Source organism: Phoxinus phoxinus (assembly GCF_949152265.1).
Source record: "Phoxinus phoxinus genome assembly, chromosome: 23".
NCBI lineage: Eukaryota > Metazoa > Chordata > Actinopteri > Cypriniformes > Leuciscidae > Phoxinus > Phoxinus phoxinus.
The window spans coordinates 25,680,911-25,696,243 of NC_136898.1; the positions used below are offsets into that span (position 1 = coordinate 25,680,911).

At 39.6% G+C, this 15,333-nt stretch overlaps 1 protein-coding gene across 6 annotated transcripts in view; it reads left to right on the top strand.

The window, feature by feature from the left end:
* The window catches only part of psd3l (pleckstrin and Sec7 domain containing 3, like), a 148,927-nt gene that overhangs the window by 113,897 nt on the left and 19,697 nt on the right, over positions 1–15,333 (top strand). For 5 of the 6 annotated variants that reach the window (XM_079600220.1, XM_079600221.1, XM_079600222.1 and 2 more), the window contains 2 exons: positions 3,567–3,610; positions 14,653–14,843. In XM_079600220.1, the coding sequence (XP_079456346.1) occupies positions 3,567–3,610; positions 14,653–14,843 (235 nt within the window). Of the gene's footprint in view, positions 1–476; positions 804–3,566; positions 3,611–14,652; positions 14,844–15,333 lie in introns of those variants that run through there. The other variant, XM_079600225.1, reaches the window with a different exon arrangement.

Genomic DNA, 15,333 nt, shown 5'->3' on the forward strand with positions numbered 1-15,333 from the left:
AACTGCATTATTAGCATGCGTAGTGTATGCACGCCTCCGGGCAGCGCTGCGATGCTGTGTGAGCGAGAGCCGGTGCTGGCGGTGCTGGTGGTGCTGGTGGTGGCTGGTGGTGCTGGTGGTGCTGGTGGTGCTGGTTCACATCTCTGAGCAGGACCAGGATGGCCTGAGCTCTCCGAGTCTGCTGGCGACTGGCTCACTTCAGAATGGGAGGAGCTTCTCTCTCTCTCTCTCTCTCTCTCTCTCTCTCTCTTCTCTCTCTCTCTCTCTCTCTCTCTCTCTCTCTCTCTCTCTCTCTCTCTCTCTCTCTCTCATCTCTCTCTCATCTCTCTCTCTCCTCCTCTTCTTCTCTCTCTTCTCTCTCTCTCTCTCTCTCTCTCTCTCATCTCTCTCTCTCTGTCTCTCTCTCTCTCTCTCTCTCTCTCTCTCTGTCACTGACGTGTTGCTCCCAGGGAAACTATCGCTCTGTATCCACACACTCCGAGAGCGATGCGGGAGAAAGCAGCTTCGCTCGTGTCTTGAAGGCAGGGACGTGTGTGTGTGTGTGTTGCTCGTCTGTTGGTTTCACTCTTCTCCACTCGGCTGCCGCCTCACACGCTCGATCTGCTCTCTCGCTCCGCGTGTGTGTGTGTGAGATGATCGGGGTGAACAGGTGTTCAGGGCACGGGAAGGTCCGCATGCGGCCCGGCGGGTCCGTGAAGTACGGCAGGGAGGAGTCGCTCAGGCGTCAGCCACAGCACCGCTCCAAGTCCCTCAAAGTGTCCAATTCTGCCGAATTCAGCACCGGACTGCCCAAGAAGGAGAAGGTAACAGCCTGGCGTGTGCTGTGGTGTTTGTGTGCCTGGAGATGATTGGGCACTGTGATGCTGTATGAACATGGACTCTATATGATCCTCCTGCACGCGACTAACGCTCTCCAGATAGCGCTGTTAGTAAGTGCAGCTCTGGTGTTGTAGTTCAGCGTGGTGTGTGTGATACTGCATTTCCCTCTGGACGAGACGTACCTGAAGCCAGCGGGCACTAACCCATGATAGATGGCTTTCTGCTGTTAGTGAATGACATGCATGCTGCTGTTAACATCTGTTGTTGAGACGGCATTAACGTGTCACCTTGACCCGGGTTAGCAGCGTCTCTCTCTGCTTTATTGGTCACTGTGTTTGATTTATGATTCACAGATATGGCTCCCTCTTTCACACCCGTGTGTTTTCTGTCCGGTCTGATGTGTGTGGTGTGGTGTGTGTGTGTGTGTGTGTTGTCCTGCGGGCGGCATCCCGCTGCCACTGACACAGCTCATGTGAGAGGAACATGGCTTTGTGTTTGTACACACATGAACATTGACACTTCTCACTTTGGGTAAACTAACATGGGGAAATTACTTCACGCATACAGTAAGCGGCTGTGGTAATTGTTTGTGCAATTCCTTTATATTTATCAGGATTTAGAGGCTTAAGGGATGCGATACGAGCATATTGGAGTAATATGACCATTTTCTACTGTATAGCTTTTGTTAAATAATCACTGATTCAGATTTGTTTGAGTGTATGTACATATATATTTGTATATACACACAAATTGTAATATTATTATTTTACATTTAAGATTAATATTTACTGTATAGTACAGTGTAGAGTTGTCAGGAGACGTGAGATCGGAGCGAGCGTCAGCTATATGCTGGAGCGACGCCCACACGGCTATTGACTCCGACTGGTTTTTTTTAAACATGGTATTACAATTTTTTTACATGCACCAGATCACATTTTTTTCAGTAATTTTAAGCAGTAATTTTAAATTCCATCATCAGTACATAGCCATTCAAACTCACGCTGTTGGTCTCAAACACACATGTCAGTGTTTTGGGAACGCCACATCGTTTACACTCTTCCGGAAATCAGTCTACTTAGTTTTATTATTTTAAATATAAATTATAGTTGACACTATTTTCTCATTTTGCTCTTTTTTTTTTTTTTTATCCTAAAGTGTCTTACAGTTCAGTATACATTATCCTTTGCAACTTAAAACCTTCCAGTTACCAGACTAGATTATTAACCACTAGGCCACATCACGCCCTATTGGAAAAGTTCATTTATTTCAGTAATTCAACTTAAAAGGTGAAACTAATATATTATATAGACTCATTACATGCAAAGTGAGATATTTCAAGCCTTTATTTGTTATAATTGTGATGATTATGGCTTACAGCTTATGAAAACCCCAAATTCAAAATTAGAATATTGTGAAAAGGTTTTCAAAAAATTATAATCAAAATTATCACAAATAAAGGCTTGAAATATCTCACTTTGCATATAATTAATCTATATAATATATTAGTTTCACCTTTTAAGTTGAATTACTGAAATAAATGAACTTTTGCACAATATTCAAATTTTTCGAGTTTCACCTGTGTGTGTGTGTGTGTGTGTGTACTGTGTATAATTATTTTGTATTCACACATATGCATGTATACATTTAAGAACTATTTGCATGTATACTGTGTGTATATATATATATATGTATGTATTTGTATTTATAATTTATATTATATATAAATATTTTATAAATAAATAAATAAAAAATTCTTAAATATATACATGCATATGTGTGTATTTACAGCATATATACAAAATAATTATACACAGTACACACACATATATTATGTAAACACAAACTTTTATTTTGGATGCGCTTAATGACACATTGCATGATCTCCGGCATTGAGCTGGTTTGGCATTGAAACCTCGCCTCGAGTCCACGACAAGTGCATTTGATCATTTACATCAGTGTTCACCGATCACATGTGCACTTAGACATACATGCGTTCAAAAGCAGATGTGTCGGTCAGAAAGCACAGACTGGTTTCATGATTATTATTATTTTTTTGCACCAGTACGTCCCAGCACTACAGACGTACGGTCATGACCCATCATGTGTGGTCTGGCAGCTTCACGTAACATCAGCTGACGTGTGCTCAGTGTTGTGAGAGATCAGTTTGAGTGTGTTCTCAGGGTCACATCAGTGTTACGGTGAGGTTACTTCATGTGAAATGTGTATCCGATGACAGATGTCTATTGTACCGCGCGTGCTCATGAATGTAGCGAAGCCATTTGAGACCTGCGCGGATGTGTGTGTGTGTGTCCTAATATTCATGCTAACAAATGAGATCTCTGCAGCATTTTGAGGTTTAGCTTGACCTTTCCGCTCACACTTCACGCAGGACTCTGGGTCTGCATTTGCATAAATACTGCAAATGAATTGTGTGACATTTTCACAATGAATTTCACTGATGGCATTGCCATCAGAAAGATCCATTAGTGTCCAGAGGAGACAGTGTTTCATTATAACCGATTCCACAGTGGCTGACTTCATAATAATTCAGTGAGATGGTATATTAAATTATAGACCACAAGCATTGTTCTGGCACGTTTTACACAGCCGTGATGTTACAGTTACACAGATCACACATGTTAAGAACAATTATTTCAGGAGGTTGAATTAATATCTTCTACTTGAATATGAATTATATTAACATTGAATACTAAGCCTTTTTCTTTTCCTGTTTTTCTTCCATGCAGGTGTTGTATAACTCCATCAAGAATGAGAAGCTGGAATGGGCCGTGTAAGTACTTACACATTCACCACCACATTCATGCCGTTTAAAGCAGAAATAAAAAGAGTTAGCAGAAAATTGGGTAGAAAAAGCAATGAATTGTGCTTTATAAGATCAGGAAATGTGCAGGCTGGCGTTCCCATGAGCACATGCAATATTCACAGGCCCACAGGTCCTACACCACCGCCTTTCTGAAGCCTCGAGTCCTCACAAGGGGTGAAGAAATGACTGGTTTTATTTTTATCTTCGTCATGGCTGGCTCTGGTGCCCGTAACTCACCAATACACATCAGATACATGCTCCAATTAATGCCCAAAAGTGTGTGATGGTGTGCTTTTCAGTCAAATGATTAGATTGGTGACACTTGAGACATGAGCTGTAATTATGATCTTGAAAACATGACATTAGACTGACAGTGCCTCACTGATAACAGTCATAGAGCGAGACATCGTCCCATTGTGCCGGATTACAGCCAGCCCTCGCCAACTCTGCTCCAACCCAGCGGTGTGCGGTATCCACAAACAACTCTCTCGATATTCTCTGGGATTTTATCAATAACGATAATTAGATGATGTTTATTGAGCTGGTACCTTGGTAGGTTCAGGACTGTTGACTCTTTGTTGATTCTTCATATTCTGTGTGTTGGTCTGTTCACAGCAGGGACAGACATTTTTTTTTTCCAATATGTTTTAATAGATTTTTACCATTTATGGGCATTTTTACTTTTATAAATCCATTTTTAAAAAACTTAATTATATGCATGCTTCATCTTTTGTGTCAATTTCATAAATTAAATCAAATGCAATAATAGTAAGACGACACAATAGGGCTGTTATTACCAAGCAAATTAATTAAGTATGAACAAAACACAGAAGCTGTGGCGTTTAGATGCATTTACACAGTTCAGTGCAGCAGAGGTGACACGATTCATTCAAACGGCTGATTCATTCAGGAACGAGGCATTTGACCGTCTTCATCTATCTTAGTCATCGATTCAACTGATTCGTTCAAAAAGCTGATTCATTCAGTAAGGAAACGCTGCTGTGTGTTGCTCAGAGACGCACTTACAGTGCTGTGGTTTTGTTTTGGACAATATTTGTTGGCGAAATTGATCAAAAACAGGCAATATGGCAAATATTAAGTCACTTAATATTAACTTCTTGTATAAAATCAATATCACATTTGTTATTATGCTGATATCTGGAGAAAAACAGCACTCTTCGTGTGATATTTATAAATTATAGAAATATAGAGTAAATCACGCAACGTGCACGCACTAGTCTAATCTACAAGACTACATCATGTGTATACATGCAGTGTGTGTGTGTGTGTGTTGTTAGGGTTGGGATGGTATGGATTTTTTCTTATCGTGGTTGAAAACCAAGAAATTCCCGCGGTATAGCGGTAAACCGCTTTAAATCCCGCTTTACCAATCACTGAATAGATTTCTTTATTTAAGAATATTCTCAGATACATTTGCATGTTTCCAACATGTCTTAATTACACAAAAATATATTCCATATTTATGTTTAGCCTACATAATATAATGTTATGTTTTAATTGAATCTATGTTGATTATATGAAAAGTGAACAGCATGAGTTGGATCATAAGATGGGTCAGAGATGATTTTGACCACTTTATTAAGTTTTGTTTTGTAGAAAGCCTTTCTTTAAATTGAATTTCGTTTTGTATAAATTGTATCTCAATTTTAATCACTGTTTCATCAACCAATTGCCTGGAATTAATAAATAAGAAGCAAATATGGCAGACATATAATCAGGATTATAAATATCCTACTATATATATACGTTAAATATCAGTCTCCTTTCTAGAACAGCCAGGAGCTTTCTAGCCTCGCGGCTCGCGGCAACAGCGCCTGCATCGCACATAGACCTTAAAACAATCAGCGGATGGCGGGCGGGTGCGGTTTTGAAAATTGGTTAAAAAACATTGGTGCGGATTGATGGTGAGTTTTGTGATGCGCTTGCGGATGAAATAATAGCCCATCTCTAGAATGGAATGTTATCATGTGTCATGGGACAACATTGTGCTCCCCAACTCACGTACCATCGTTTGATACGTTTTGTTTAGAAAACCTTGAATCCATGAAAGACACAATGTCATTAGACATAATCCATGTCATTAGAATCAATGAATCCATGTCATTAGACACAACGTGCACACATGTGCAGGCCAATTTTTTTTTTTTTTTGCGGTGATGATGGTGACGAGCTGTACGTGTGTGTGGCGTCACGTGACCGCGGTAATGCGGTAACCATCCCAGTCCTAGTGTGTGTGTGTGTGTGAGTGATATACTGGATAATGTCAGATCCCACATCGTTAAAACAACAATTACAATATTATCGCAGATGATATATATATATATCACACACCCCTATTCCAACCACAAACCAGATCTCAGTCTGCCCGAGCGGGAGGAGACGATCCGAACCTCTAAACCCATCCCTGCTGCTGAAACACGGAGTATACAGAAGTTATTTGCAGATTAAATATTAAGTGCTATCATGTTTGAATATATTCTGTTTATTAAGGCAAAACGCCCTAAGAAACCATTGTACCAAGAAACCAAAGCAATAAACATTAAAACACATGTTTTGAATGTATAAACACAAGATAAGAATACAAAGCGTATACATATATGATATAACAAATGCCAATTATGCTGTGATTATTTAGTATTGATGCTGGAATGTTTCTTTAAATCAACTTTTCCGCCCAGCAGTTTTGAGCAGAATGGTTGGCAAACACACCGACCACAGTGCTGCAGTAATACTGAATTAATGAAGTCACAGGTGTGTGTTTATACAGTATTTTACAACAGCTGCAAACAGCACATCAAATATTTTGCAAAGAGGGAATTTGGTTGACCATAAAACTTTGTTTCAATGCCTCAAGTCGGAGAAGGATGACAGAATTGTAATTGTGGGTGAACTATCCCTTTCTATTAGTTGAAGACTAAAAAATGTAACAGCTGTAGAGATTTTGATATTTGGCACATTGATTGTAAAGGGTCTGAACATTTCTTTTTTTGTTTAACCCTTGAACTCACACTTTTGAAACTTGTTTGGTCCGCATTCAGTTTTTACTGGGATTCTTTGTAACTTTCCATTTAAAAAAAATCCCACCGATTTTATTCAGTATGCACAAATTTTGCTCAAAGGTTCTTTAGCGCAAACCTCACAAAAGTTACAGTTTGTATTTAATTGTTGCTCAGCAATGCCCTCATGAACAGGAGGAGAGGCATATTTAAATGGTAGTTGGTAAATGTGATTGGCATCAGGGTACACACCACCTTCTGCCCCAGAATCTCAGTAAGGATGGTCAACACATGAGTAATTACAGTAGGCATGTCGAGATGTGAGAGTGGTCTCTTTAGATTTCTATAGCCCAAGTTAATTCACTAATAAAGTCGACCGTGAAGACAAGTGCTGCTGTTCTTAGCAAGGCTTTTACATAATAAGGTGACCTTGGGACAATGCCATGAGGCCAATATTTTCACCATAGTAGTGCCTTCTGCGGTAGACTTATTTCTTCTTTCTCACCTCACTTAAATTTACCTCCAGTCGACACCCTTCAAATATGACAATGCCTTCGAACATGGTTTAATCACGCCCAGAGGATCTCAGACCGGTTTAAATGTAGATCTGTCTAGTTTCATTTCACCTTTTGTTATATTCAGACATGATTCAGCCACACTGACTGATTTTGACCAAAGCGTTTGGAAACATTTCAGGTTTCAAACGCATATAATTGTTAATCCTGCAATAAAAATAAATGTTAGTTATAATTCATTTTAAAAATCCATCACACTTTTTAGAACCGGCAGACAGTGTTAGTAACATTACAAGTAACACAAGTTATGTAATCAGATTACTTTTTTCAACTAGTAAAGTAACACATTACTTTTAAAATGTACAAAAAAATATCTGTTATGCATACGAGTAAGACGAGTGACTGTTTTCTCATGCATTGACTGACAGCTCTATTGTCCCCATGTTGAGAGGATCGTGAGTGAGTGCAGAGGCGTGTGTGTGAAAACATGATGAGTATTGTGGTTCTGGACTAAATGTGAACATCCGTTTCCTCATCTCACTTGCACAAAAACACATTCAGTGTTCCTCAAAATGAATAAAGATGTGAAAAGCTAACTCTAATTATTATGCAAACCTGCAATAATTAAATACGTTACATTACACACATATACTTTGTATTTAATCTCACTTTATTAACCAGTGTCTTTGCTGTTGACCTTCAATGATCCATCCAATGCAGCCTTATCAAAAATCAAAAGTGTGTGTGTGTGTGTGTATAAAGAAAAAGAAGAAAAAGTGACTCCACAGTAACGTAATGCATTACTTTCCATAAAACGTAACGAACATAATTAGTAGGGATGTGAATAACAGAAAATGCCATTCGGCAATCGAGGAGCAAAAGTCGAAAATCGGAGAGAGTAAAAAACAAAACACACATTCTCATAATGACAGAAAGGGAGGCCAATTTCATCTTTAGCGATTTGTCAACAAACCAACTGTTTAATTCGTCGTTTTTTGTTTGTTTTTACATAGTAGGCCTATGGTAGGCTAATTTGGAAGGGAATAAAAACAATAAGCAGGACAGTCCGTTTCTGCATCGGCAAACCAGATGCTCGTAAGGTCAAAAAATGTAATAAATGCGGTAGGATACAGGTCATAATGATTTTATGGGAACCTGCCTTGTTACCGGCAATAGCCTTCTTTTTAAACAAATTTGTTTCAATCAATGTAACTATTCATAGCCTAACGCTTAGGGATATGTCATATTCTTGTTAAAAAAAAATAGCATGCCAACATGTTCTGGGAGGAGACGCGAGCGCAACCTTTTAACAATTAGCCTAGCCGCGGAGAACACCCGCTCGGACGGCACAGAAGTGAAGGCACACGCGAGTCCCACACAGAGCTTCTTGGTGGCTGCACGGTTGGTCTTAGAGTTAACGGTCATGAGGTCACGACAATGCTGCTCTTCTGTTGTTTGTTTACACTATTTACTATCGCGCAGTAGGGGTTTAATTCATGTTAGCAACACCTTGTGTCCCGACAGGAAAATACCTGCGATCTGTGACAGTAGCGCGGCGTCAGTTATGTAGAACATTGGAATTGCGTGAAAATATAACAATATTCGAAAAAGCTATTTTATGATCGAATTTCGCACGCAGTTCGACTAATCAAAGATCGCGACTCATCCCTAATAATTAGTTACCTTTTTAGCGAGTAATGCAATATTGAAAAGCATTACTTCTAAAAATATATATATATATATCGTTCCCCAACGTTGCCAGCAGAACACCAGAAAATAACGGACTGTTATTACTTAACCTCCCAGTCAAGAGCAATGTGCTGAAAGTATGTATTTTATATTGTATTAGAAAACCATAGACTAATGCAAATGAAACCGCTATCGTCAGATGCATGAAATTTATCCTCCGTTCCAATTGATATTTTAATAGATCGTCCACATTTCTCATCTGGTGATGGTTTAATGTGTAAAGTGTTTCTTTGTGAATATTGCGCAGACGTTTCCAGCCCTATTTCATAAGTTGGTTTTATTTAAATGTGAGTCAATTCACAGTAAAGTGCAGCCGTGCTTTTAAAGTCAAAAACATTACAGAAATTTAAATCTAGCTCTGTTCATTTGTGATCTTGCTGAAGTAATCTGCCTCCATCTTCATATATCTGGGTTTTCTAGAGTACGTACTGAGCACTAAACAGAGAGAGGGAGAATGAAGGGCCTGTAATATGAGGGTGAAATGATTTGTTTTCTGATTTGAAGTATGTTGATGGTTTGTGTTGCGAGTAGGTGAATCCCATCTGCCGGTTAATGGTGTGATTCAGCTCGAGTAAGTGCAGCAAAACTTCTGAACGGGTTATTTATATACCGAGACTAGTGTCTCTGCTGCGAGTCCGTCTGCAGGCCGAGACTACATCGACTCGTTGCCTAAATCAGTATTTATTCATGTTTCTTTTTGTCAGCTTTTCTTTTGAAGAATATTCTGTGTGCGTAAAGGCCATCTTTGAGCATGTACACTCCTCCTGACACTCGACTAGTGTCACAAAGGAAACAGTGGTGTCGAGCTTCAAACTTATTAGTGCAAGCCGAGGTAAATGGCTGCTATTGGGATTGTTAGTTTCCTAGCAACGTGAGTGACAGAAGCTCAAAGCTTCAGGACAGAGTCCGGCAGAGTGCTCGCATTTACTGGAGAACCTAGCAGACTTTATCCCTTCATCTCCTCATAGTTAATATATGTGAGCCTGGACCACAAACCCAGTCTGGAGCCGCACGGGTATATCTGTGGCAATAGCCAACTATACATTGTATGGGTCAAAATTATCCATTTTTCTTTTATGCCAAAAATCATGAGGATATTAAGATCATGTTCCATGAAGATATTTAGTAAATTTCCTACCGTAAATATATAAAACATGTATTTTTGTGAGTGAATGCAGCACAATCGTGAACATAAATGCACAACTTTAAGGAGCACTCACTTTTTTTGGAAATGAGCTCATTTTCCAGCTCCCCGAGAGTTAACAGTTGAGCTTTACCATTCAGCCGATCTCCGGGTCTGGCGGTAGCACTTTTAGCATAGCTTAGCATAGATCATTGAATCTGATTAGACCGTTAGCATCTCTCTCAAAAAAATGACCAAAGCGTTTCGATATTTTTCCTATTTAAAACTTGACTCTTCTGTAGTTACATCGTGTACTAAGACCGACAGAAAATGAAAAGTTGCGATTTTCTAGACCGATATGACGAGGAACTTTACTCTCATTCCTGCGTAATAATCGCAATGATATTACACAGCGCCTGAAAATAGTCCCCAGCTTGATAACTTCCAACGTGACCGGCACTAAGTGTGTAATATCATTGCGCTGCTGTACGGTAGGGATGGGCTTTTTTGTCATTTTCTCATTTCGATCATCAACAGGTCTCAAAAACGAGTACTCGAGTATTCAGGGGGGCGGGGCTTGTGCGGGGGGCGTGGCGGGTCCGTCATGAAAATGTTAGGAAATGTTAGCCTACATGTAAGACTGTTACAAAATTAATGTTGACAAATAAAAATATGACATTAAACATGAAAACATGAACGTATGTCTAGAAAAAATAACACTATGATGCATCAATGTTTTCGAAAAAGAAACATCTAAAAGGAAAAGCTGCTTGAGGTAAAGCCGAAGAGTAAATGATCTCTAGTAAACTGAAGCACGTTCTACGACAACCTATGAGATTAATAATCAGATGCATAACATAAATGTAACATTACTACTTACATGAACAAAAGGACGTGAATGCGCATGTGAACTAGTTTTTTACAGTCAGTGGTTTGATAGGGAAATTTTGGATGCGCTATTCCCTTAACCGCGCGCTGATACACGAGCAACTAAAGCTCAGAGAATTCACAACACTATCACAACCCTGTTCTCATTATAATGCTGAATATCTTGTGTATATTGGCGCTGCACATCTTGCACTTAAACTTTATTTTGCATGATAGAAAGTGATTACAGTCACTGTGCGTTTCAAAGCCAAAGACTGAAGAGTGAATGTACGGTCACTAAACTGCAGTTTTTTGCTAGCTGGTTATTAAACTAAATTAAACACGTCTTGTATTTGTGATTAATCAGATATAGACAACATAAAAGTAATCTTGCAACTTACATCTGCACAAAAGGACGTGAATGCGCACATGAACTTGCCCGTGCGAGTCTGATGTGTAACGTGAGCGAGCTTTCTTTAAAGCTACACTGTGTGATTTTAACCCCCATCTAGCGGTGAAAAGGTATATGACCATCCAGTGAATATTAGTTTCTGTTCCTCTCAATTCCGATTTCGTTTTAACTCCTACGGTGGCCAATGTAGTCCAATATTAACATGGCTTCCAGTTCGACCTCGTCCATGAGTGTTCCTTCAAGTGATGAGGTTACTTTAGAAAACTATTATAATTTGCAGTAATTTAATTTGTCAGTTAACATATAGGTTATGACATCTATGTAAAATGAATAATAGTTTTATGTTTTCGTTATTTTTTTTACCATTTCATTGCTAACATCAGCTATCAGTCCCAGACGAATGCAAGCTAATCTTAGTAAAGTAACTTTTATCAGTGCTATCGTTATTCTGTATATTGTACGACATCACTAGCGTAAGGCAACGTTTACATTGTAGGCTATATCATTTTCTCCGTGAGCAGAGATCAGCTGATGTGACGGAGGTGGAGGGAGAGGGAGAGGGAGAGGGAGAGGGAGAGGGAAAAATAAAAACAGGGCCGGTGCCAGTGAATTGCGGAGACGCGAAAGGCGAAGCTTGAATTAACGGGTATGTCCCTCTTTGGCTAATGTACTTTCAAGATGGAGGGGCAACATGGCGACCGACATTCGAACCCCTCACCCGTATGTATTTTCAATGGCATATTATACACTCACGAGAATACTTTATTACTTGAACGAAGTAAATATACATTAATGAGCACATATATTTTTGAAAGAACTAAGTGTTTTTAGCTAAGAATAAACTAAAAAAAGTTACACAGTGTAGCTTTAACAGCTCTGAAAAACTAAAGCTCAAAGAATTTACTAAATTATATTACAGTCGTGTTCTCAGTATAATGTTATGTAATATAGATTGGCACTGCACATCTCGCACTTAACTTTATTTCATTCCTGGCATGACTGCAGTGCGCATTTTCAAATCCAGTTTCAATTTATTTCGCCGGTCTGGAAGGCGTGCTCTCTAACGGTAACCAGTCAGACCTCAGGAACCGCAATAACCAATCAGACCTCAGGAACCGCAATAACCAATCAGACCTCAGGAACCGCAATAACCAATCAGACCTCAGGAACCGCAATAACCAATCAGACCTCAGGAACCGCAATAACCAATCAGACCTCAGGAACCGCAATAACCAATCAGACCTCAGGAACCGCAATAACCAATCAGACCTCAGGAACCGCAATAACCAATCAGACCTCAGGAACCGCAATAACCAATCAGACCTCAGGAACCGCAATAACCAATCAGACCTCAGGAACCGCAATAACCAATCAGACCTCAGGAACCGGCCCAAATGCCGCAATAACCAATCAGAAAAAATAAGAATATATTTTTTTTAAGTCAGGGCGATCATTGTTTTCATGATCGATCGTCGCTGTCACGAACGAGTATCGAGTACTCGATCGCTCTTGCCCATCCCTACTGTACGGCAGCAGTTGCTTGATTATTACGCAGGAATGAGAGAATAGTTCCTCGTCATATCGGTCTAGAAAATCACAACTTTTCATTTTCTGTCGGTCTTAGTACACGATGTAACTACAGAAGAGTCAAGTTTTAAATAGGAAAAATATCGAAACTCTTTGGCATTTTTTTGAGAGAGATGTGTAGACATGTAGACATGTAAACGAACCAAAAACAGGACATGATGTCATGAGATGCCACTCTAAAAAGGACACATCTGGTTCCTCCCGTCATGTTGCCCGTCACAGTTCGGTACGAGATGGAAATCACACATCATGTGTGTGTAGAGGCACATGCAGCGAGCGCGTTTAGCCCAGAACTCTGCATTGTTTTACTTGCTCAACGCACAATTTACTTCATAAAAGCTGGCCAATCAAGTTGTGATCATATCCCTGAGCCTTTAGGTTCGCTGTTAAAAATGCTAATGTGAACGCTAAACAGACCAGGACCAAATGTTGTTGTTTTTTGGCTCCGGACCAAGCAAACCGATCTACACACCCGTAACTACACACGGTGCAGCGCTATATCTGGTTGAGTTGTAAAAAGTAGATTGTAAATTTTTGCTGAAATGCACAGCAGTTTCATCCCAATTCTGTTATTGGGAGTATTTACATTTGGTTACTTAATGTGTTTCTATTGATCGGACAGGTGTCTGGTCATGAAAAAACCAAGTGTAAAATCCTGCCAAGACTCTTTGGAGACTGACAGGAGGATGGATAGGTGTGTACGAGCGCTGCCATCCGTACATGAGTGAGCAGACCGCACTCGCTGCCAAACGGGGAGCATTGCATTTATATCCATTTTGTGGAGAAACGTCTATGTGACCTAGCATACCAATCAGGCGCATGGATTGTCTTTATTAGTTTTTTGCTGTCGTTTAAATGCATGCAAAAGAGACGTTTAGATGCAGTCAGCTGCAGATGACAGATGAGTCAGTGTGTGTATGTGGGGATTCCTGCGGTGATGTTAAATAACTGCACACTCCCCCACACATCAGACCATCAGTCTTTTACATAAATGCACTCAAGATGTATTTCCACACGTACATTGTACAGAACCGGTTCAAACTCTCACTATAGATGCTTTATACAGGGTTCCCACGAGTCCTTGAAAGTGTGTGAATCTGAAATAAAAAATTCAAGGCCCTGGAAAGTTTGTGAAAATAAACACGCATAGAGATACAGGTCCTCGAAAGTGCTCGAATTTATTTTGTGCAATACATTTTCTGGAAAAAAATTCCATATTATTCCCTCCGCTAATGTGTTATTTCACCATCACTTTGTGGCCTATGCACACTAGCTTGCTTGATTTACGCTAGTTACACACATTTATGCTTTACCTTAATGTTGTGTTGTACGTTGCCATGATGTTCACACGCGCAAAACTACTATGATGGTACCTCAACTTTTCATAGTTTCATGCATAAGTTAATATCAGATCAGTGTAGACTACAGTATAGGATGTGCCGAATTTTCTTTAGTTTTATGCTAAACAAAAACGATCTCTGTCATATGGCCAAAAATAAAAGCTTTTTTGCATAGTTGTGTTTAAGACTGTAACCATGTATCTTACAAGGTGACATTGCTCTCACTTGAAAAGTGTCCCCACGTTAACTTCTTGAATTTGAGGGTATTGGATCTGGAAAGTCATTGAAAGGTCCTTGAATTTGCAGTTAACCGAGGTGTGGGAACCCTGTTTATAGAAGGTCAGGGCTATGGAGGAGTTGTCATGCATGCATTGATGTGTGTGTGTGTGTGTGTTCTAGAGATGGAGATGAGCTGAAGAAGTCCCTGTCTGAGCTGGCCGATAAGAACCATCACTCTCACACTAAGAGCATCAGTCGCATCAGCAGCGGCAGCAACCCGTTCCTGGACATCGCACACGACCCCAACGCTGCCGTCTACAGAACCGGCTTCCTGACGCGCAAAATACACGCCGACATGGACGGCAAGAAAAGTAAGATTCAATCCAGAGCTCTGAAGCTTTTGCAACATCTCCAATACAACAACTGATGCACAGGTGACACTGGAAAAACTAGAATATTGTGCAAAAGTTCATTTATTTCAGTAATTCAACTTAAAAGGTGAAACTAATATATTATATAGACTCATTACATGCAAAGTGAGATATTTCAAGCCTTTATTTGTTATAATTTTGATGATTATGGCTTACAGCTTATGAAAACCTTTTCACAATATTCTAATTTGGTTTTCATAAGCTGTAAGCCATAATCATCAAAATTATAACAAATAAAGGCTTGAAATATCTCACTTTGCAAAGTTTAAAACACTGATAAAAAGCAGTTTAACTAAACGTTTATTTTGCTAAAAAGCTGGGCTGGTCGTTTGAGTGACTTTGATATAGGAAGCATTTTGATGTATTAATTCTGTGTGTAATTAAAAGGCTTTTTCATAAGCAGGTTATATTTACGACTCCACGAGTACAG